Source organism: Calliphora vicina, chromosome 1, assembly GCF_958450345.1.
Source record: "Calliphora vicina chromosome 1, idCalVici1.1, whole genome shotgun sequence".
NCBI lineage: Eukaryota > Metazoa > Arthropoda > Insecta > Diptera > Calliphoridae > Calliphora > Calliphora vicina.
Window position 1 is genome coordinate 109,474,647 of NC_088780.1, and position 25,391 is coordinate 109,500,037.

General features: G+C 27.1%; 1 protein-coding gene across 1 annotated transcript in view; it reads left to right on the forward strand.

The window, feature by feature from the left end:
* The window catches only part of cv-c (crossveinless c), a 224,741-nt gene that overhangs the window by 80,084 nt on the left and 119,266 nt on the right, over positions 1 to 25,391 (forward strand). Inside the window, exon 4 of the mRNA XM_065515477.1 lies at positions 23,185 to 23,960. Coding sequence (XP_065371549.1) covers positions 23,185 to 23,960 — 776 coding nt within the window. The remainder of the gene's footprint in view (positions 1 to 23,184; positions 23,961 to 25,391) is intronic.

Sequence of the window (25,391 nt, forward strand, 5' to 3'; positions counted from 1 at the left end):
AAATTAACTTTTAAATAAAATAATACTATTATCTTATTATAAGAAGAAAACAGTAAAAAATCATAGCAGCTTAAAAGCCTATCCTGGGTCTAGTGATGATTAGTACTGCAAAACTCCAGGTTTACTTTACTCGTACTGCATCCATCGAACCTATTTTCACTCAAATTTTTTACCTAAAAAAGATATATGTATGTATGTAAGTAGTAAAAAGTTAATATATAATGTAGCCTATAAATAAAATTATTTTTATAAATACCTGAAATGTTGCATTTCCTCCATGTATATCTATCTTTCATCAGACCAATAAAATCTAAAAAAAAATTTTGGTTTAATTCATGAACGATTTGTAGCCGTTATTAAATTTACCCAGTCGTGTGTATGGTATATTGAAAAGGATGAATTTTTCTTAATTTTTTTCAATTTGCTCATGCACTGTATCAAACTCAAGATGCAACACAACAAGAAATTTTTGGCAGTCAAAGTATTTTCATCACTTGAACCATATATTTAGCCAAAGATTTTTCTAGTTTATGGTCTTTGGTCGAAAACAAAGACATATTTACGTGTTCTTTTTTTCACATTATTGGCCATAGCCTCAAGTTTTTTAATTCATTCATTTATACGAATTTTAATTTATTTTTATTTATTCTAGTATTAAGTAGCAAAACAGCTTCTTTTCTTCTGTTTTCCATTTTTAAAAGCACTTATGTCAAGATAAGACTTAACTTTTTTAAATTTTCGTTTTTGTAAAAGAACCTCTGTCGATACAAGACATTTTGTCAAAACGAAAACTCGCAATCAACTGATTTAAAAATCTACTTGTCTCAGACAAGTGGTAGGTTTTTCAATCTTTGCTTTCGACAAAACGACTTCTTTCGAAAGAAGCTGTTTTATCAAAAAATAATTGTTAATAATGTGCTAAAACTAAATAGAGATAGGCTGTTTTGTCAAAAGGCAGTTACTAGTTTTTTTAAAATGATTTGAATTCTATGAGAGAAGTTGTTTTGTCAAATTGAAATTGGGGAAAAACCTGAAAGAGGTCGTTTTTTCGATTGCGTATCTTATGTTCTAAAAGTCATAGAAATACGGCGATAAGACCAAAAGAAGCGCATTCAAATTTTATATTTACTACAAAAATCCTGTAAAATTGTCTTATCTCGAGAGAAGTCGTTTTGTCAAATGTCCACAGATATATACTTTATATGGTCGGAAAATTATATTGTTTAAATTACAAACGGAATGACAAACTTATATATACCCTTCTCACGAAGGTGAAGGGTATAATAAAATATTTATTTTTTGCGAATTAACAGAATTAATTGGAGTGTAACGAAGGTAGAACAAAATCTAATGGAAATTGTTCATAATGAAATAACTACTTAAAATAAATAAAATCCCCAAAATTGTTTTGGATTGTCGGTAGATATATCAAAAAGCGGCTTCGTTCAGTAAAGATTTTCGCCTCTGAGGTGTATCAAAAACAGACTTCGTAAAGATTTGTTCTTGCATTGTCGGGTAAAAAGGGTTTCTGAAGTATATCAAAACATACAGTGGTGGTCAAGACATATGCAACCAGCAACAGAATTTTACAAAAGTGGTTTAAACTAGTTTAAGATGTAAACAAAAATATTCATTTGCTTATAATATTTTTTAATTAATGCTTTAAAAATAAGAATATGAAATTTAATTCAGAATTTTTTGCATTGAAAATAAAAAAAAATTTAAAAAACTACGTATGGGTTGATATTTCATTGGCCAAAACATATGCAACTAATTGCTTTTAAAACATTTCTGTCTATAAAACTTAATATTTCGTGGCAAATCCTATATTTTCAATGACGGCCTTACATCGGCAAGGCAGTGAAGCTATTAAATTGGTAATAAAATTTGCAGGAATAGCGTTCCAAGCATCTACCAATCCTTGAAACATAATATCTGAATTAGTGCAATTTTCGGGGTCGATTCTTTGATTAACGATTTCCCAAATGTTTTCAATGTGATTTAGATCTGGTAATTGTGGTGGCCATTCCATTACCGAAACTCTTTTTTGAGCTAACCACGATTTAACAATATGTGAATAGTGCTTGTGGTCGTTATAGTGCTGAATAACTCATCCAAGTGGCTTATTATCCTCAGAATTTGGAAGCATTACTCTTTCCAAGATGTCTCTATAGATAAATCCATCCATTATATAATTAATTTAGAGCGATGGGCCAACTCCAGCAGCAGAAAAACAACCCCCATACCATTACGTTGCATCCAGATATTCAGATATTATGTTTCAAGGATTGGTAGATGCTTGGAACGCTATTCCTGCAAATTTTATTACCAATTTGATAGCTTCACTGCCTTGCCGATGTAAGGCCGTCATTGAAAATATAGGATTTGCCACGAAATATTAAGTTTTATAGACAGAAATGTTTTAAAAGCAATTAGTTGCATATGTTTTGGCCAATGAAATATCAACCCATACGTAGTTTTTTAAATTTTTTTTCTTTTCAATGCAAAAAATTCTGAATTAAATTTCATATTCTTATTTTTAAAGCATTAATTAAAAAATATTATAAGCAAATGAATATTTTTGTTTACATCTTAAACTAGTTTAAACCACTTTTGTAAAATTCTGTTGCTGGTTGCATATGTTTTGACCACCACTGTGCATATCTCTGTAAAACAAACCTTTACTGGGCAAATCCGATTGGACTTAGCACGTTTGCATACCACATTATCACAACGAGAAAATACGAAGCAAAAAGCGTATTTTTACTTATTCTAAAGTTTTGTATTAAAATCAATCTCAATTATAATTAAAAGTGGACTTAGCTCATTTGCGCATTAACAATATGTAGCCTTTATTAAACAGCAGTTTTTCCGGAAGCCTAAAAATAAACCCATCATTCAATAAATGGCTTTTGTTTGCCTTCTGTCCCGATATAAAAAAAATTGACTCAGAGCGTGAAGAACGCCTTATTAAACTAAACGATCCCTTAAATATAGCATTAGAACTACAATCTAACGTTTAGAAACAAATCACGTGACTAGTTGGATCTAAGGATATTTAAGCTGTATATACAAAATGTAAAATTAGAAGTTAGTTAAACAAAAGTCATTCATTTATTCTGGCTTTATTTTTAGTCTGTTCATAAGTCAGCACATAAATTGTTTTGAATCATATTATGTGCTTGAAAGCAATGCTCCCATAGGGTTAAAAAAAACTGAACTTTATTTTATTTTTCTGTTTTCTTCCATAACTTTGTTTATTTTTTGTTTATAAAAATCTAAAAAAACAACCAAATAGCTTGTGTTAAAAATGAAAAACCATTGCGATAAAGAGACCTCCTGATGGGAAAACAAAGACATAAAATCTTTTTTTTTCGACTTTTCCACAAATATTCCCAGTTTACATAGAATTTATCAACAATAGCAACCACAACAACAAATATAGGTGTTGGTTTTTTGGGTGCAGCCACTAAATGCACGCAGACGCAATAATAGCGTCTCCCATACGTGTAGCACTTTGTACTTGCAGACAAATTTACTCATACATTTTTACTTATATGGTTTTTTTTTTTTGGATTAAGACCAGCTAATGGGACAAACGTAAATATATATAGACAATTGTATAGACAGACATATCAAGTCATGCAAAGTGCAATAATTTTGATTTATTTCAGCATGGGTTTATTTGTTTATTTCTAATATTTAAGAGATGTTTAATAAAGAAAGTCGAAATTAATATTTAGAAGTGCTGGAAAATAAAAACGATGTGTATTTAACATACTGTTGTTCATTCATTTAATATGGACTTAAGCTCTTAATATAATAAAGATTCTTATAATGATTTGATTATTTCAAATATTTTTATAAATGACTGTTGTATTCCAGGATTCCAGATTTGATGATTGTTAGATCCCACTGACGATTTGGCTCTGAATCTGAAGATTTCTTTCACTTTCAATGGTAAAAAAGTAGTTTACTGAATGAAGTTGGCAATTTTCAATTGTGTAAAATGTTTGTACTAGGGTATTCATTCGATTAATAATCGTTCGATTAATCTAATAATTTCTTACGAATAATTATTAGAACAATTTAAAAATAGCAATTTTCGAATAACGAATAATTCGAACAATTTTATGTAGAATAATCGAATAAAACGAATAAATGTTCATATATATTTAAATTTATTAAATTGCTTTAAATTTTTCATAATTTCAAATTAAAATAAGTAATAATGACTCACAAAAATTGTATTGTTTCTGACATTCGACAAATAACTAAAGACAAATGGACTTTCGGTCACTGTAGATGAGTGTTCCGATAGCTCCTTCTATAAATATATAACTTAGGACTTTAACCAATGAAAATAAAAGTTACGGAATAAAATATTTGTTATTTAGCTGGCTAAATATTAGAAGAATCGCAATTAATAATCAAAATTTTAACTTAGATAAATGTGGAGTTGAATGTGATGGAGAATGTGATTTTGAAACGGTCGTCGAATGTGATATTGAGGATGACAGTTATAATGATTTCATTAAAATATATATAAGTGATGTTATTAACCGCGTACGTAAGTTTTGCAAAATATTTAATAAATCGAATGATAAACAAATATTGCAAACTAACGTTTTGTTGCAAGAAAAGCATGGAGTTCGTCTTATACATGATTTTGAACACCGTTGAATATCTTTGTCTAAGATGGTAATAAACTTTTTGCGTATTTGTAAATGCGTCAATCATGCACTGCCTGTCTTCAAATTAGCCACGTTCACTGACAACGATATGAAACTTTTGATAGATTCCCTTTATTGTAAAATTCCCCAAAACCACTTTATTAAGCAAAGATTCGGCAACGTTGATAGAGCTTGATGTATAATACAATTTGTCAAAAATAATTTAGAATTAGTAAATAATTAATTTACTAAAGAATTAGTTACTCAATTTAAAGCCCGAATTAATGAACGACATAAAAAAGTTCTTAATACGTTTATATTGTATTTGAATTCAGGATCATGTCCAACTAGCTCAAATTGTAGATTGTTCGGGAGTTAATCTGATCAGAATATTTGTGTTGAAAATTTAATGATGGACTTTGTTTTCGAATGTTTTTTACCATTATCAATACTTGAATTGTAAACTTTAACGTTATTTTTTGTTTTTCTTTAACAATAAGATATTAAAAAACCGACATCAAAACTTCATTCATTACTTTTTTAAAAAAATTTAAATAATTCGATTAATTTTAAACGTGTGATCGAATTATTCGAACAAATTAAAATCTCTTATTCGAATTATTCGTTTTATTGGAACAAGAGAAAAATCGAATAATTCGAACACCCTAGTTTGTACTATTGCATTATTCGGCAAAACCAGAAAATTCCTATTTCATACCCTCTGGATCCGCGCCTGTATTAAGATGGTTAATTTTAAAGGATTGAGAAGGAAGTAATCTATGTAATAAAGCCTTAAAGTATGCAGTAATTTCACTGAACATATAGGCTGTAAAATATGCTACACTATGAGTTTTTTTTATTTTTCTTTGATTTGTATTTAATCTAGACATGTTCTGTTTGTGATAAAAAAGGTCTGCTCCAAAGCATGGTGCTGAAATAAAATGTTTTCTCTGAAAAGTTAATCTTCTAAACCGTTTGGTATTGAAAATTAGCAAAATCGGTTGAGTTGAATAGAATTAATAAACGAAAATCTAAGTCAATCTAAAAAAACATGTTAAACATTCATAATGTTGACAGCTCAGCTTTTTGTTATGCTGTTAAAGTTTACTACAACAAAAACATACAGTGAATATGAGTATGCCTAAATGGGCATTAATGTTGAGACAAGGATAATCTGTGTGCTTTCAATTATGGATGAAGTGTATTTAAATTTCCACTTACACGAATATAACAATCTCACTCATTTTAATTTAAATAGAAAATGCAAGTATATATTTCTTTTATCTTTTATACAATATGCAAATGAATCTTATAAAACTAAATGATACGTTCTTCACTTGATTTCTATATGAACATACGTGTACGATTCAGCATTTTTAATTTTGCAGATCTATTTTGATATCTTGCCATCATTTACATACTCTCAACATCACATAAACAACTTAGAGAAGCGTACAATAATAATTGCGGCGAAGATGGTGCGGTGCGCCCAGTCCTTACTTAATATAATGCTGTCGTCTTCCACCACTTGCAAATAATTGAAAAGAAGTACAAGTGTGGCGGCTGGCCATACACCAACTACAAAACATTGTTAAATCGCTGTTGCAAACGATTTTGATTACAATTCTTTTTATGCAGATTCTCAAATGACTTTGGCTTTCTTCAGCATGCTTTTACAAAAGACATCGTTGCAAGTTCTGCAAATTGTGTTCTTCTCCCTTTTTTAAAAACATTGTAATAATGTTGCTGGACTGCATACTAACTGCAGTCAAGTAATCAGTAGAGAAAAAGGGATTTTTTCTTTATTTAAAAGAAGTTATTTAAATGTATGTTTGAATGTGAGCAAGAAGGATGAAGAAATGTTGGCTATTGTAAATGTGTGTATTTTCTTTAATCACAACACATGTACAAATTACATGTCATTAAAACTGATTAGAATTTATGGGATGTGGACAATTGGTTTTAAATGAGATCTGATAATGGTTGTAAAACTCCATAAGATACATACTTGTATAATATATTTAAATATTCCTGTACTGTACTGCATAGGAATTGTTATTTAAAAATGTGCAGAATTGATTAGAATAGTTTGAGCTTGATTGGACTATTGTTGGGTATAAATTTTTGTCTGTGTAAAGTAATTTTATTCGGTAACAAATAAGCGTTCAAAAGCTTTTGTATAGGAAAATATACAAATTTTAAAATCAAAAATAAAAATATTCTAAATATAGATTTACACTCTTTATCAAATGATATATACGTTTTCAGAGAAATTTAGAAGATTTCAAACAGATTTCTTATTATTTAACTCAGTTAAGAATTCGGTGCAATATTGTAGTATGTTTTCCTGAAAACTTTATACATTTTATTGATAATTTATGTCTGAATGAGGCATTTATCCACCTACCTATATGGCTTACAATTTTACCCCCATAAAAATCTCCCTCATTAGTTAATTTCCAAATGATAATTGATCATAGATTAAATACATTAAACATGCAGTAAAACAAACCTTTCTACACTTTTTTTCCTACAAATAATTTCCCACCAACAATGGCCAACAGGAAGGAAAAACGAAAAAAGCCCCCAAAAAAAAATTAGTGGAATAATGGTAGTTATCGTAAACTAACAAAATTTGTGTTTGTTAGCAAAACAAAATCTTTGGCACTATCTTCAACATCATATCAACTAAACAAAACGATTCATCTTAAAGCAAAAAAAACATTACTAATTGAGGACTACCACAACATGGTTTGCAGTGACTTTAAGAAAACAAAAAAAGTTACAGAAAAAAAAAACACCCAAGAGCAACCGCAAATATAAAAAAAACTAAAACATGGCGAAAAGACCAAAAAAGAAACAATGCAACCATAGAGAATAAAAACAAAACAATAGCAACATCGAAGCTTACACTTACTTGAAGGCCCCCTGAACAACAAAAAAGCTACAAAAATTAAAAATAACATGAACAAAAAAACTTTACAACAACATTGTAATGTAATTTAGAAAAGATTAAGATTAATTTTTAAACGCCTCTAAAGGTTAAAATAGGTGTATAACAAAATACACCACTACTCGCATGAAGAATAGACATATACTCATACATACAATCCAAATTAACACACTCTCGCACTTAAGCATACACGCATATGCAATTAACCCTTGTATGCACGTTTTAATGGGGGACTTTATTTTATATGATTCATTAAATTATTACATTGTTGTGATCAGAAAAAGCTGCATTTTAATAAGGCAATTCGTATGTTCAATAGAATGCAATAAGCGAATAATCGAATGAATGAATTTATTAATCGAAATAAGAACTCGATTAATCGAATGAAACAGTTGATAAATCGTATGAATTAATACATTAATTCAACAAATTTATAGAATAATCGAATAATTTTCTCGATTCATCAGTCTTATTCATACAAGATTTTTGTTTTAACATTTGAAACATTTTGAAAATTTGTATTATAAATAAATATACAGTGAGCCTTAGAAGTGAGTATACACCAAAAATTATTTGATTTTTTTTAAGATAATGAAAATTCTAAAATTTATCCATCGATTAAAATTTTAATGTTTGGGTTTGTTGGAGATTGGGTTGAATAATAGATTCGGTTGTTAAAAAAAAAGATTTAAGTCGGACTATAATGATTTTCATGATCTTAAAAAAATCAAAAAATTCGCTGATACCTAATTCGATTAATCACATTTATTGACTTATAGAATTAAGTAGACGATTAATCGAATCAATTAACCATTTAATCAAATAAATTAGTCGATTAATCGAATATACTTTTCGTTTAATCAATGAATGAATTAATCAATGAATATAACGAATTAATAGATACATCGAGTAAAATAATCGATAGTCAAAATAAATTAATGGATTTTTTTCATAAATTGTTTTAATAATCAAATACATTTTTAATTGATTAACAAAATTATTAAAAAATCATTAGCAATTAGTCGAATAATTTAAAAAAATCATTTTATTTTGTCATTTCAAAGAATTATTCGATTAATCGAGTAAACTAATAGATTAATGAATCGAATAATCATATATTTGGATAACCTTAATAAATTTTAATTAACTTACTAAAGTAATATTCGAATAACTCAATCGATTAATCAAATTTATTGAAAACTATAATGAAGTTTATTTATTTCAATTCCTTAATCTTACGAGATTTGAATCTATTAATATAATGGATTATTATGTGATTTATTAATCGAGTAAGTTTATATTTTAATAAAATTTATCGAGAAATCAAATATAATAATCCTTTCGAATCATATTAGCCATTTATTTAATTTCGCTAATTAATGGAATATTCGGAGTTGTCATAGAATTCAATCATTGTCGGAATCTGTTTTAAAAACGACAAAAAGGTAAATTTTTTGATAAATCCATAAAGAATTTAATTCTAGATCGAATATAAAACCGATAACTTTCGATTTCACGAGACCAATATACTTTTTCTGTAGTTTTCAAAACCGATTCTATGACAACCCATATTATATTGAATTAATCGTTTACTCGAATAAATCAGTTGCTTAATTGAATAAATTTATCTATTAAAGTAATTAAATAATTGATAAATCGAATAAAATAATGGATAAATTGAATAAAATAATCGATTATTCGAATGAATAAATAAAAGGATTATTGTTTGATTTATGAATAGAATAATTTCAAACCATTATAGTTGAATTAAGCGATTAAACAAATAAATTAATCGATAAATCTAATAAAATAATCGATTATCAAAAAAAAATATTCGTTAATCGATTAATATGCGTTAATTTTTTGACTTTAATAGAAAAAAAAAATTAAACATTTTTATTAAATTAAACAAAGTACAGTTGAGAAATATGTATGTATCTCTTAAATAATTATTATTTTTAAACCTTCCGCCCCTTAAAGGATTAATGACATATTCCATACAACTCCAAACTAACTACTAAAAACATATTTAAGCAAACCCCCCTCAAAAAGAAGTTAAAAGAACAGATAAACCCCAGATTTACACAAAACCATCAAAAACAACAACAAGAAAAGAACTCTCAACAAACAGAACAACTTCCCCACAGACAACAAACAACATTTTGATGAACAACAACAGCAGCAGCAACAGCAAAATAAACCATGTACGTAAAAAACAGACCATTTAACAACTTAACATAATGATCATGACGCGACGTAATGTCTGAGACAAACATTTTTACAACAACACTACACAACACAACATGAAACGCACCTCTTACACCACAGAGTTGTTTCTGGCCACAGACAACAATTTACAAAAATACAGAATCCTGACTTAACTAAACACGCCACGCATACAATAGCAACATACCAAACAGTAGAATAGAACATGTTGCACAACCAACATAAACAAAAAATCTCATTATTTAACGATTAATACAAGAGAGTAGAAGAATAAAAACTACAACAATATAACCAAAAATACTGTGTAACATCTAGGGGGCAAATGTGCCACAAATCCCCTCGTCAACAATCCTTTATTGTAATAAGCATGTGATGTAAATCATCTTTAATAGAACAGCATCTCTATCATGGCAGTAATAGTAATAATAGCATTAATGATCATTATATGAAGTACTCACAATGGGTGTGGGGTGGAATAAAACTAATACTAATATTTAAGAAATGCAAATTGCAAAAAAAAAATTAAGTTTTTTCTTTTTCTACGATAAAAAAGTGATCTTTACGAACATTTTAATATTTGCTATGTTTTTTTTCGAATTATCAAAAGAAAACTCATTTGTATATTTTATTTAATAAAAGGAAGCTATGATCAGTACACATTATGATCATTTGGTTCAGACATTAGTTATTTTTGGTTGATCTTGATGTTTTTTTATATTAATGGCTAAATTATTACAATTCAGCAACCTTTCTAAGACTTTCAAATATGGACAACATATGAAATATTTAAATAAATACAAAAATACGTATCCCCATATTCATAAATTGTAATATTTATAAAAGGTTTATGAAACAAAATAAATTTCCGAATATGGGGGTTAATATTTTCGAATTTGTCGTATAACAACTCATAGTGCTATGATCTCCTTTATTCAATTACGTTATTTTTGTTTTCCTTTATCAAACTAAACACAACATATACACATCATTCTCATCACCATCATCATTAACATTGATGCCTTTTAATGATGCCCTCAAGTTGAAAAGCGGACAACATCACCAATAATAATAATAGTAAGAAAATGAAAAGAACAAAGTGTTACATATGCCCGATATCTTGTTATTTTTGTTGTTACCATCATTTGCGATTACGTCTACAAAATTTCTTATTATATTTCGCTTTTTTTCTTGTTTGCTGACTTCTTTTACAAACTGTCATTAGTTTTGTGTAGAGGAAAAAATGCCTTCATTTTTGCCGACACGCCTGTCTGCTGTCTGTACTCATATGTATGTGTTATTTTTGTGGATCTAGATCTCTAGAATCTATTATAAGTGACATTTAATGAAGTATTTTCTAGACTGTTATGGCAACATTCAAACTTTAGTTGGACATTAAGTGTAACCAAAGAAGACAGTTTTGTTGAAAGTTGGAAGGGTGTATCTTGTATCATTATCGATTTCTTAATCAAGGGACAAAAGTGATGTTTTACAATGATATGAATTCTCCGCTTGCATTGCATTTAGTTGGACAATTTGAAGGGTATTTTTGTATATACAAAGAACGATTGCTCGTCAATTGTATCATACATTCATTCATTAATTCAACCGATTCGTTAAATTTTGTATTTTATTCTTGATTCGATTAAAATATAAATTTATTTGAATAATTTTTCAAATTATCGTTTAATTTACTTGAGTTAATCGAGTAATTTATTCGATTAATCGCTACATTTTAATAAATAGTCGAAAAATTCGATTAATCCATTAATCCATTAACCCATTATCTATTATATTCTAAAATCTTTTGATAATATTCATTAAATTTGTTTCATTTATTCAATTAATTCATATTATGTATCGAATAATTTATTCGTATTATCAATTAACCCATTATTTTGAACGTTTAAGTTTCATTATTAAGTCGATATATTTGATTAAGCGATTTACACATTCGATTTAATGAAATAATCTTTTAATTTATATGCTTAATTGATTTTTTATTCGATTAATCGATTACTTCATTCGAATTATGTATTCGATTATTTCATTTTATCATTTCTGTTCGATGCAGTGAAGAATGGTGTAAATTTGACGAAATAATTTTATGATGAAAAACAGAGTACTAACTTGAATTAAATTTTTTTTTTTAAATTTTCTTAGCAATTTCATTGATAGATATGTATTTATTACCACGTGAAATAGAACATAATACCGGACTTTAGTCTATAAATTTGATTAGTTATCTGTTAAAAATTATTAATCGTTTAACTCGCTCGCTTTGTTCGATTAATTCTTAATATTAATCAATTTATTTATTCTCTTAATCGGTCTAAAAAGATTGTTAATAGATTAATTCTTTTGATTTATTCATTCATTCGATTTATCAATTAATTTATTCCATTAAAACCTTAATTCATATTTTATTATGCAATAGATTAACCAATTAATTTATTAAAATATAATCTATAAATTTATTCGATTAATCGATTGATTTATTCAATTATAAGATTATTTACCATAATTCGATGAGTCAATAAATTTAATTAATAGATTCAATTCATTATTTTAATCGATTAATTTGTACCATTAATCGATTAATTTATACCACTAATCGATTAATTTTATTATTATGTCGATAAATTTAATTAAACGATTATCTCAATTCATTAATCGACTAATTTATGAAAATAATCGAATAATTTATTCTTTTTATCAGTTATTTATTAAGATTAATCAATTGTTTCATTCGATAAATCGACTATGTTTTAGAATAAACGACTATTTTCGATATCTCGATTTCATTCGACCAGTTTATTTTAATTGTTTAATCAATCATTTCATTATTTTAATCGATTTATTTATTGGATAGTCCGATTAATTTATGGAATTAATCGATTTATTTATTCAATTGGACGAAACATTTCATTAAATGATTAATTCATGTGATTAATCGATAACTTCGATTACTATGTTATTTGATTATTAATTTAATTTATTCGATTAATTCTTTATATTGATAGAATTTAGTAGAGAAATGTGGATTAATCGACTAATATATAAATTATAATAATCTGCCCTTTCGTTTCCGTAGGTGCCACAGTCTATCTCGTGACATCATTTGACACATTTGAAGAATATTCACTGTTTTTCATTGGCAGATCGGTTCTACTTATGTTTAAAACCAGAGATCGAAAATAACTCGTGATTTATATTTTTGTGATAAAAATAAATCACTGAAAATAACAGTTATAAAATGTTTTTATTTAAATGGTTTGGTATGACCTTTATTTGTTTTTGTTGTTTTTTAATGGTTTGATGTGAGATAAACAATTCATTTGTTCTTGTTCTTAATAATTGTTACTTTCTTTTTTATTTACATACAATAACATATTGTTAGTAATTTTTAATAAATTATGGAAAGAATATGATGAATATGAAGTAATGAATTATGAGTAACAGAAATGAGATTATTTTTTTTAAATTATTATTAATCTTTTGATAAATTTTATATATTTAAGCGTTGATTTGCATCAAATGCATTTTTGCGATTTATTTTTTATGTTCGCAAATAAAAGTCACAAGCTGACTTTTACGAAAAAAATAAATTATAAATCATTCATCCAGATTATTTGTGTTTGTTTCTTTTCTGTTTCTCTCAACCCCAAACCTAAAATGTTCTCGAATAAATAACTCTCTCAGTGATATATCACAAAAAATTATTTTTAAATGACTGCGAATGAGAATTTACCATTGAAATGAAAGTGAACCCGTTATTTTCGGTATCTGTTTAAAACATACAAATTTCAGCCTTTTATAAAATGTATTTTATTAAATTCTACTTTGTACTTTGAAATCTATAATGGATTTATTTGAATACTTACAAATGTTCTTTTATAATTGTTTCCTTTTTAACTATTAAATGAGCCCAACTTCAGTACTGATTATCACAGATGCGAAGGATATTCACATTCTGACCTTCACTGAAAGAAGTACTTATGTTAAAAACTTTAAAATTCCAGCCTATTTATAATAATTATTTTACCATATTTTACTCTGCCAACTAAAATCTGTAATTAACTAAAGTCGTGTTATTTTTTCTCCCCACAAATTATTCTCAATTATTTATTTTTTCATCTCCTAATAATTGTTTCCAACAACAATCACATATTCACACAAAAAAGATCTTTAACATGTTCATCAAAACATATCGATGTCATTTTAACATGTTTATCTACTTAATTAATGTCATTGTATTTGATTTCTTACTTGTATTTTTGTTGTTTATTTTTTTCTATACAATTTTATTAAATTTGTTAGCAAATTCCTCATAAATCTTTGTCACAATAAAGTGTTAATAATATTAAAAAAAAAATACAAAAATTTTACATACATTGAACGTACTGGCATTCCGAATACAATCGAAATCAATTACCATGTTATATTTAATAGACTTTTGTTTATATTTTTTCTAACTAACCCTCTCTTTCTTACACTCGGTTTCCTAAAAACAACAATGATATCTCAACAACAATTACATTATTTATTTTTATATTTCCATTATTAGTTTTTCCTCTGTAAAGTGTTCAAAGTTAATATTATAAACTTTGGACAGAATAAAAGCGTTAAGCGATGCTTACGAAAGTTCGGTCATTTACTAAGGTGAACTAGTTATGTTTACTTATTTCCTAAAATATTTACTTGTTTGCTAAATTTATGTTCACATTCCCCAACATGAGATTTTTATATTTGTTAGGTGTTATCTGATTTATGAAAAAGCAAACCACTCTTTTAAATTGTGTCGTAGTTTAACCAGAATATTTTTAAATAGTTCCTTTTAGTTTTTAAACGTTTGTATTTTATATAAGATTTTCAAACTAAAACAAAACAGTGAAACTGCCTTGGGGAAACATGCACCTACGGGGGCCTTTGTTCCCCAGTTGATTATGTGAACTAAAATGTATTTTAAAAATTTGTAAAAATGATTATTTTGTGAACAAACTTGGTGCAAATCATTTATTTCGCTTGTCGCTTACATTGTGTTGTTTCACCATTGACAACTTTATTTTTAAACAAATATGTGGTTTTTAGAGGCAGTCAAGTTTTAACATGATTTAAACTTGCAAATCAAGAAACAATTAATCATTATTTTTGTAATAACAATATTTAGATTTTCATTACACCACTAACTCGTTATACGAAAAAAATTTCAATCCCAGATAAATCGAAATATTTTTGAAATATCAGTTTCTTAGTTTTCAACAAACATTCTATAGGACTGATACGATCTTCTTTTGAGAAAATTTTTATTTCTAAAAAGGTCTAAAAGCATTGTAGGATATGTCAATGTGTTGGAAATTGAATCTTCTTTCCAAAAATTCATATAAATATTAATTATTTAAAAATTTATAAAAGACTTTTGTAAAAAAAAATTAGCACAAAAAATTCTCTCCGATTGATTGATATATTGAGGGCTGATTTTAATATATATTATGGGAACTTTGAAGATGCTGATCCAAAAAAATAATGTTAGTTAAGTTATTTTTGCGGTTATTACTCAAATTTTCATCAGTAAAACTAATCTAAAGAATTTCAGTATGACCTATGTTGTTAGATTTCCGTCCATTAATTTATATTCGATAAATATAATCACCACATATTATTAACTATTTCAAAATTCTTAAAAAACTTCTGAAAATTAAGCTCCATACCATGTTTGATTCAAGTGAAAATATATGTCAAAATCTATAAATTGAAGCTATCAATGAAATTTATTTAACAAATTTTATTCAATTTAGTACTTGCAACATGCTAAACACCATGGATAAAATTCCTAGAAATTGTACACTACACAATTCATAATAATATTAAAAACTAGCAGTATGTTGCTAAACAACATGGATAAAATTCCTAGAAATGTTATACTAAACAATTCATAATAATACTAAAACCTATCAACATGTTGCTAAACACCATTGATAAAATTCCTAGAACTACACAATTCATAATAATTTTAACAGCAGATGTTGACTACATCACAAAATGTGTTAATGTTGCGGCAACATGTTGCTAAAGTAAATATCTAGTTCAGGTTTTATTTTAGAACAAGTATTAATGATAGCAACATGTTGCTAAACAATATAGTTAAATTCTTTGAAATGGGATACTATAATAATATCGTTTTCTTTTAAAAAAATGTATTCCTAAGTAAAAATTTAAATATGTAGTTTTCTAACTCCAAATAATTATGTACTTAAATCCGTACAACCCCATCTAGGTGTATCTGTGTGTGACTGCTATATAACCAACCAAATGCTAAACGATAAATATCAATCACATTTAACACGTGAACAGACACACCCGTTAGTGTTTTATATATATTTTTTTTTTAAATTTGTTTATCAAAAGGGTTGACGAGAGGGTGTATCAAGGGGGGATAAAGCATCTCCTCCCAAACAGTTAACTCAAGTCAAGACCACAAACTATATATTTTTTTTTTTTCATTTTATTGTACATTTAATTGGTTACGGTTTTCAGATAGATGGTTACAGTATACTTGTTCGCACTCGTATTGCAAATACACAGCAAAGCATGCTGGGTATGGGAAAAAAATTGTAGTAAATTAGTTTTAAAACAATTTTAGTATTGTTTTTTTTCTTCTTTTTTACTTGTATTTTACATACATATTTTTGCGATACAACACAATAATAGTTGGTGATTGGTTTCTCTTTGTAAACTGTCCGTAAAGTTGAAAGGTGTTGAAAATTCATAAATAAATATATTTAATTTAAGATATTAAAATATGTGCAAGGGTAAAAATGTTGGTTTAGGCATGATACAAGGTATTGCTGGGAACAACGAATTAAGGCTACAAAGTAACGCTTACCGTAAGCTGTACTAATCAGATTTGCAAGTTTAAGATATAATATTTTCAGGTACTCTCAAATATATTTACAATTTATTATTAATCTTAACTATTTCTAACCAAGTATGACAATCCTTGATATTTATTTTTTTATTTTTAAATTGTTGTTGAAGTTGTTCTATGCTGGCTTCATTTTTACCCTGGTTATTATATCCTTTTCTTGTTATTTATTTCGCTTCCAAGTACATACATTACAAGTTTGTTGCAAGTTTTTTTTTCTAAATAAAAAAAAGTATAAACAATTGCAAGTGAAAATTGATGCGAAAGTTATTGAGATGATATTAAACAAAAACAGAAATGAAATTTGCAAAATACAAAATGTATTTTTTTTTTGGTCTTGCGATTCGTTTATTTATATGTGGATGTTATTTTGTTTCTGTAACCATACATCATATGGTTAATCATTTTAAATTCATTCATTTCATTTTCAACGAAATGGTATAGAAACAAAACAACTGCAGCAGCAGCATTTACGAACTAAAAGACCTCCCAAGCTCTTCAATGTGTTTTAGTCGATCCAGCAAAAGTTTTGTGGATGCTGCTGTGCTGTTGATGTTTTTTTGAAGAGCAGTTGTTGGTGTTGTTTAACCCTTAAAATGGTAAAAAGTTACAAGATTGTTATATGATGCCAAAGTAATGTTTCCAACATGCATAATCAAAACTGTTTTTGGTATAAAAATGTTGCCCAGGTCTTAAATAAAATTATATTGGGCAACATGTTGTTAACTAAATAATGATCATTATAAAAAATTTAAAACTTTATGTATTTCTTTAATATAAAGTTTTACATTGTTTATAATGATAATTATTTAGTTAACAACATGTTGCCCAACATACATTTTATTTAAGACCTGGGCAACATTTTTATAAATTTTGCTTAAGATATATTTAAAATATTATTGCAACATGTTGCTAAACAACATAGTTTACATTATTTGCATATTAACATACATTAACATTCAAGCTCGCATCATGTTGCTAAGATTATAAGAAGTTTCTAGCAACATGCTAACAACTACATAACAATATTAATGTGAAAACATATACTATATTTCGTCCCCTCAATAAAACAATAGTGTATAAGCATATACACTATATAAAAATAAAATATAAAATATAAATATATATTAAAATATATAAAATTTTAAACTATTGTTTTATTAAGGTCAAAATTTGTAGTCTTCAATTTTACTAACACATTGTATTTAGCGACATGTTGCTAAAGCAAAAATATGCAAACTTTAAACAAAACTATTAATAAGCTACATGTTGCTAAAGAAATAACATTTAAAAATAATTAATATATCCTTAACAATATAAACTAAATATACTTGTATACGCGTGCTTAAATGTTTTCCAAAAAATTTGCTAGCAACATGTTGCTGAATATACTAAATGAGAAAATTTTGTAATCAGTAAAAATTTTCTTTAATATATTGTTTTTTTTTATAAAGATTTATAATGTTTTGCAGCCTTTAAAAATCCTTAACGACTTTTTGGGTTAAATTTTGCTTCAACTGCTTGGCATCCTGCTCTCATATACGCTGACTGCATCTGCACGCATATATTCGAGTATGTTGTATACAATTTTATGTAACTGCAACATTACAAAGTTTATATGACTGCTGCTGCAGTTGGATCTTTGGTCAGTTGGCCTTATAAAAAATTTGCTTTATTTGTAAATTTGAGATTATATTTTTTCGTTGCTGTGTATGGTCAGCCAAACAGCCTGGCTAGCTAGCCAGGCATAGTACTGACTGACTCTGTTAGCGACTTGTTTGGTCGCGTGATTTACGATCTCAACATTGAAATTGTGTAACGAGCAACCGTAAAATGAAACAGAAACAACTACAGCATACAAACAAATAAAAAATAATAAAAATTAAAATAAAACAAACCCAAAACAAATTCATTGAATACAAACAATATGATCTTGTTGGCAGGCAATATGTATGTTGGGTTTCTGGGGTTGGCATATTTTTTGTTTTTGGTTTTTTTTCTACTGCTGACTGTTTGACTTGGCTGCCTGCTTTATTTCAATACAATTTGTGGGATTTTGTTTTTATTATTTTATCATTTGATCCTCATCGGTCGCACGCATGAGCAATAAAATTTTATACATTCATATGTATTATATACTACATAGAGAATAAATATAAATAAATATATTCAAATGTATACAAAATGCCTAAATTGAGTTACGGACACAACAAAAGTCCATTCATGAAAATGTGGTATGTATTTCTTTTGGTTTAACATTTAAACTTTGTTTTAATAAACTATAACAATTTTTGGGGTAGTTTAAGTTTAAAAGTTATTATGTGTCACTTGCAAAAAGTTCTTAAATTAAAAGTTTAGACTAAGCTAAACTATATCCCATTACTGCGACAACAATCCAACAACGAATTATATAGTTAAGCAAATTCTATTTAAGGACAATATTATTATGACATATTGTCCTTAAATTGAATTTGCTTAACTATATAATTCGTTGTTGGATTGTTGTCACATTAATACAGTAATTCGATATAGTTTAGCTTAATCTTAAAGTTATTGCAATATTTGGAAATTCATTTATTTGCTGACCATCAACGAACTTCATCAGCACTCCTTCCTTATTTAGAACTAAAATGTTAAAAATATTAAACAGTTCTCAGAACATTAGTTTGACCCTGTAGCTTATCATTACTTTCCTTACCGCCGATTTATTTTTTTTTTTTCAATTTTATTTCCCCATTTACCCTTTTCCTGCTCCACATTATGGGTCAGTGTGACCTTTTCTTGTTGGCTTTCATCGTAAACATTTGAGTTCTTTATAAACAAATCTAATAAATCACTTTGATTTGTACAAACCAAACCCACAGACAAATAAACGAAGATTGCAAAAAATTATGTTGTCTGCTTGTAGTTCCTTAAAGTATTCTTTAGAATTTTAAGCATGAAATAGAAGTTTAAATTTTAAAACATGGTTTATTCAAGAATCTTTTTTGTTCTCATTTGAGCAAGAGATTTATGACTGTGAGTTAGTGTGGCGTGTGAATATCGTAAATTTTGAAAATAAGATTTAAGATGTTTTAATGAAAATAATCTCTAATTTTAATCGATAACAAAGATTTAGAAAAACAAACATAATTAAACAATTTCAAGGCTTTTTTATGATTAAAGGTGGGTACTCTGCTTGAAATAATGAACAAAGAAACAATAATTTCAATTTTATAAGCAATATGTGAAAATTTGACATCATACAATTCTATATATGTATATAAAATACAAAAAATGTTTGCACCTATGTCCGTTAAAGACTCTGAAACCATCCAACCGATGAGCTCCAAACTAGTTTAAGTTTTTTTTGAAGATATGTTTAGACAACTGAAGTTCGAATTTTCCCATACACATTTTTTTACAATTTTTAACTTTTGAAAACTTGTAACACTAGCAATTTTGTATGTACAAATCCACTAAGATGGGATTTTTGGAAATTCGAATTTTAAGAGGGTAAAAATGGAAAAACGTTAAAAATCAGTATCTACATCTCCGAAATTAATGAAGCTAGCTCTAAAAATTCAACTTAATCTGAATTTGTGCAAAAAATAAGTGGACAAATGGGGGGTACTTTTTGATTTTTGTACTTTTATGAGGATAAAACGAAAGAAACCTGAGTTTTTGTAATTTTTTGTATCCCATATCCCGGAAATTAACTTTAAATGGAATTGTAGTTGTCCTTCTAAAACATGTCAGATGAATTTTGGCACTTTTTTGAAATTTGAACGTATAACGGGTGAAATTGATCCCTATTTTTGGTACTTTTTTTACACAAATCGTTTGTATGTACATTATTACAAAATTAAACAAATGGCTATTGTAAAACCAATTTAGAAAAACGGGTCAGTTATGCATTGTACGGTACTTTTTGAAACATAAGAGTTCCTGGACTAATTTTACTTGCTAATTCGAATTAAAGGTTAATTTTTTTTGAACATTTCTAATTGTTTTATTTATTTGTAAACTATCTTGCTAGGAAAATTTCACGATAATATACAGAGTACAAGTTTGAATGAAATATATTTTACTAAATTCCTCAGTTATATAGTTTTTGACATATGTTTTCACTTGAAATCGTACAGAATACCGAGCTTTAGAAAACAAAATTGGAAGTTCATTGAATCTTTATTGCCAGCAACATGTTGCTGTCAAATTATTTTAAAATACACATTATGGCAACTTGTTGTTTTCATAACAATTTATAATAATGTCTAGCAACATGTTGTAGTGAACAGTTTAGATTTTCAAAGTAAAACCTTGTATTTTTGTTGGATTTTTTAAACTTTAATTTTTGCAACATATTGCTGACAAATTATACTTTCTTCATTATACACTCTGCAACAAAAATAATGTTTTTCCCAAAATCTGTCAAAGTTTACCAATAAATTAGTTTGTCAGGTTTGACAACGAAATTCTTTTTCAGTAGTTTCTTAATTTCTTAGTTTTCGACATAAATTTTAAACTTTTCAAAATTTAAACATAAATTAAAAAAATGCACAATTAGCAACATGTTGCTATTTAAATAAACTCCAATATTTCGTAGCAATACCAATTTTTTTCATAAACTGACTGTAACTAACATTGAATTTTTACTAACATACAATGTATCATTTAAATGTTCAACTCTATTTGAATTCAAAAAAACATTGTTGCCCCAATCTTTGTTGGCATAATTTTCCATGCACATGTGTTTTATTGTTATTTGTACAAAATGTTAAATGGCTACAAAATGATTGTCACAAAGTGTCACTAATGAATCTAAATTATTATTATTATAATTTTTTTCTTTAAATTTTTTTTGAGCTTTGAAAAAAAATTATTAAAATGTCTACAGTATTTCTAACAAAAAACAACATTTAACAACAACTGCAACACCATCGAACTGTTTATGTGTGCTAAGCCAACAAATGTTGCCAGAAGTACAAGCAAATAAACAATAATTTTCAAGACATTCATAAACATATTTAGATGCAAATGTAACACCATTGAAACATAAATACAACAACAATGGAAAAATGCCATTGAGTGAGCGAGAGAGAGGTAGAAAACACGGTTAGATATAAATTACAAATGCAAAAAAATTATAGTCACGCAGTGTATGACAACAAATGTTTTTTAAAAAAAAGACCACTAAGAGCAAATAACAAGCTTAGAATTAACCCTCTAAAAGAAAGCACTTTGCTGGCAAATTTTTTTTTAATTTTGATTCAAATGTAGTTAAGTATTTTTTAATATCTGTTAAAAATATTTTAATTTGTCAGCAGCATGTTGCTAGCAAATTTGTATTTAAAAAATAATTTAAATTTTAATTTTATACTCAGGTTTCAGTGTACAATTTTTCAAAAGGCATATTTTTTGTTTAAATAAACGAATTTTCCATTGTTATCAACATGTTCCCGGCAACATTTTCTTCGAAGTAGTGAGTGCTTAGAAACAATGATTTACATTTTGTGAGCAACATGTTGAAATTTAAAAATATATAAATAAATTGTTTTATTTATTTGATGAATTTAAATTTATGTGAAAAAACGTTGTTAGAAACATTTCTCGATGAAAACCAAGGTAAAATTAAATTTGTTTTAATTTAACATAATAATTGGCGGATAGGGTTAATTAAATTTTATTTCCTTCAATATTTATTTTAGTTCTAAATACATTGTTTCACTTTAAATATCTCAACGTTAATCTGTATTGCTGTAAAGCAACATGTTGTTAACATGTTATTTGAAGTAATTTCAATACTTATTATCTGTTTGGTTTGTATTAAAATTCTTACTTTTATAAACAAATTTGTTTAAGAATTTAACGCAGCATTTGAATATTCAGCTGAATATTGCAAAACTTTGGATCAATATTTATATTTTATATTGTTTCCAATTAATAAAGACTGCATAAATTCCATTAGTGTAACATAATTTGTTTATGCAACATGTATCTAGCAACATTTCCTATTGAAAATTATATATTTTTAAGTATTTTATTATAGTTATTTATAATTGAAATAAATTCGAATTTAATTTATATTGCTAGCGACATGTTGCTTAAATAATATGTAATATGTTTTATTTAGAAATGTGGTTATATTTAAATTATTTTGACCTTTCAGCGGGTTAAACTTAACCAACTTTTGTGCAACAATACTTTAGTAATTGCGACAATTGTAAATGAAAAGCGCAAAAACGTGATTATAAAATATTATATTAGAAGTAACAACAATAGCAACAAGCTATGAAAAAAAAAACTAAATTATTAACTGACATGTTTATTAGATAAATAAATGGCTTTAAAGAAAATAAAGAAAAATACAACTAAAAACACACAAAATTGATTTTATTTTTTAATTTTTTCTCTTCTCTTTCTTGTTACAGAACAAATACACAAACAACATGACAATTTTATTAAACATAAAAACCAGTGCAATAAACCTATGAAATTAATAACACAAAACATGACATGTCAACAGCCCATAATTACCAACAATTCTAGCAACATCATGTGTCAAAAATTAGCTGCCGCTAAAGAAAAATCTTCATTTACGAACGATGAAATTGATGGCAGTCAAACCTCAGTTGAATTAAAAGATGACACAAATGACAATTTAAACCACAAATCATCATCGCCAGTAACAGCAGCATTATCAACGACAACGTCATCGTCTATGTTGGCAACATCATTATTAAAATCCTCTAAACCTGGTTCGGCTGCCACTATACCACGTTGCAGTCAAAGTCTTACAAATCATAATGCTGCCAATAAATACGGAAGCATTAAAGAGACACCAACAACAACATCATCATCATCGTCAACATCATTGGAAGCAGCAACAAATACCATGACACTTGATAACCAACAAAATATCTTAAGTAATAATGTCTTGTCTAAAACAGCTGCAACACAACCATCATCATCAACATCATCGTTGTCGTCTGCTTATAAGCAGCCAAATGACACATCAATTGATAAAAGTAACCATGTTTTAGCAGCAACAGGGTTAACAAAAATTGCTCGTGGTGATACCAGCCGTAACAAATTGGCTGCTTTGGATAATTTGGATTTAGCGCTCAATTTGTCTAATTTACCATTGGAAGGTGATGAAGATGAAGATCCATATTTTGAGTTGCAAGAATATTTAGAACGTGTTAAGGTGAGTCAAAAAATTGATTTTTAAATGTTTATATTTCAAGAGAAAGACACAATTTTTACGCTACTTGTGTCGCTAGATATTTCATAGCTTTGAGGACAACTTTTCTACAGAAAATTCCACTGAAAACCTATTTTTATGTTAAGAGCATGATTGCTATAGAAACATTTCTTAATTTTAAAAATTTCTCCATCTGGAGTAACAATTTTCTATAGAAAATTTCTCCATCTGGAAGAAAAATTTTCTATAGAAAATTTCTCCTTTTGAAAGGCCAATTTTCTATAGAAAATTTCTCCATTTGGAAGAACAATTTTCTATAGAAAATTTCTCCATTTGGAAGAACAATTTTCTATAGAAAATTTCTCCATTTGGAAGAACAATTTTCTATAGAAAATTTCTCCATTTGGAAGAACAATTTTCTATAGAAAATTTCTCCATTTGGAAGAACAATTTTCTATAGAAAATTTCTCCATTTGGAAGAACAATTTTCTATATAAAATTTCTCCATTTGGAAGAATAATTTTCTAGAAAATTTCTCCATGTGGAAGAACACTTTTTTATAGAAAATTTCTCCATTTGGAAGAAAAATTTTTTATAGAAAATTTCTCCATTTAGAAGAACAGTTATCTATAGAAAATTTCTCGATTTGGAAGAACAAATTTCTATTGAAAATGTTTCCACTTGGAAGAATAAAAACTTTCTTCATTTTTAAAACTAGTTTTCGATGTTAAAATTCTTCAGTACTTTTCGGTTAAAAAGTTTTTTAATTTTTACTTCTATTATTAATTTTTAAATTTCTTTGCTTTTATGTCAAGTCAGACAATAAATTCGCAAGAACATAACATTTAAACAAATTTGTTTGTATGACTTGAATTTCTATTAAATTTGGTTTCTTTCAGTTTCGTCTATTGTGTTATTTGAATTATAAAATAGTATTAGGCGCCAATTTTATTAGACATTCCAAACCATATGTGGGCAGTTGTGAACGAAATTATTTATTGTTTTTATAATTGAATTTTCACACTTGTTTTTTGAGATTTTTTCCTTAAAAGAAATCAAAGAATTTTGTTTCAATTGTTGTTATTTTATTCATCTAAAATGTTTTTATTACTTTGTCATATTGTTTATGTGTTCGGAGCGCACCATATGTTGGCATGTTTAAATGTTGCACATGTCACTCCAAACCATATCACTGACATTATCAACACTTGTGTTGAACATGTGGAATATGTTAAATTTTGTTTAATGTTCCAATTTTTAATTGGAATGTGTGTGAAAATTTTTACAAACATTCATATGAACATAAGAATTTTTGTAACAAAACATTAGTATTTCCTTTGCCAAAGAAATTCAAAAGAATTTTAAATATTTTTCATTTGAAATTGAATTTAAACTATAGTTTAACGTTTAGTTGTAAAACAGATTAAGTTCCGT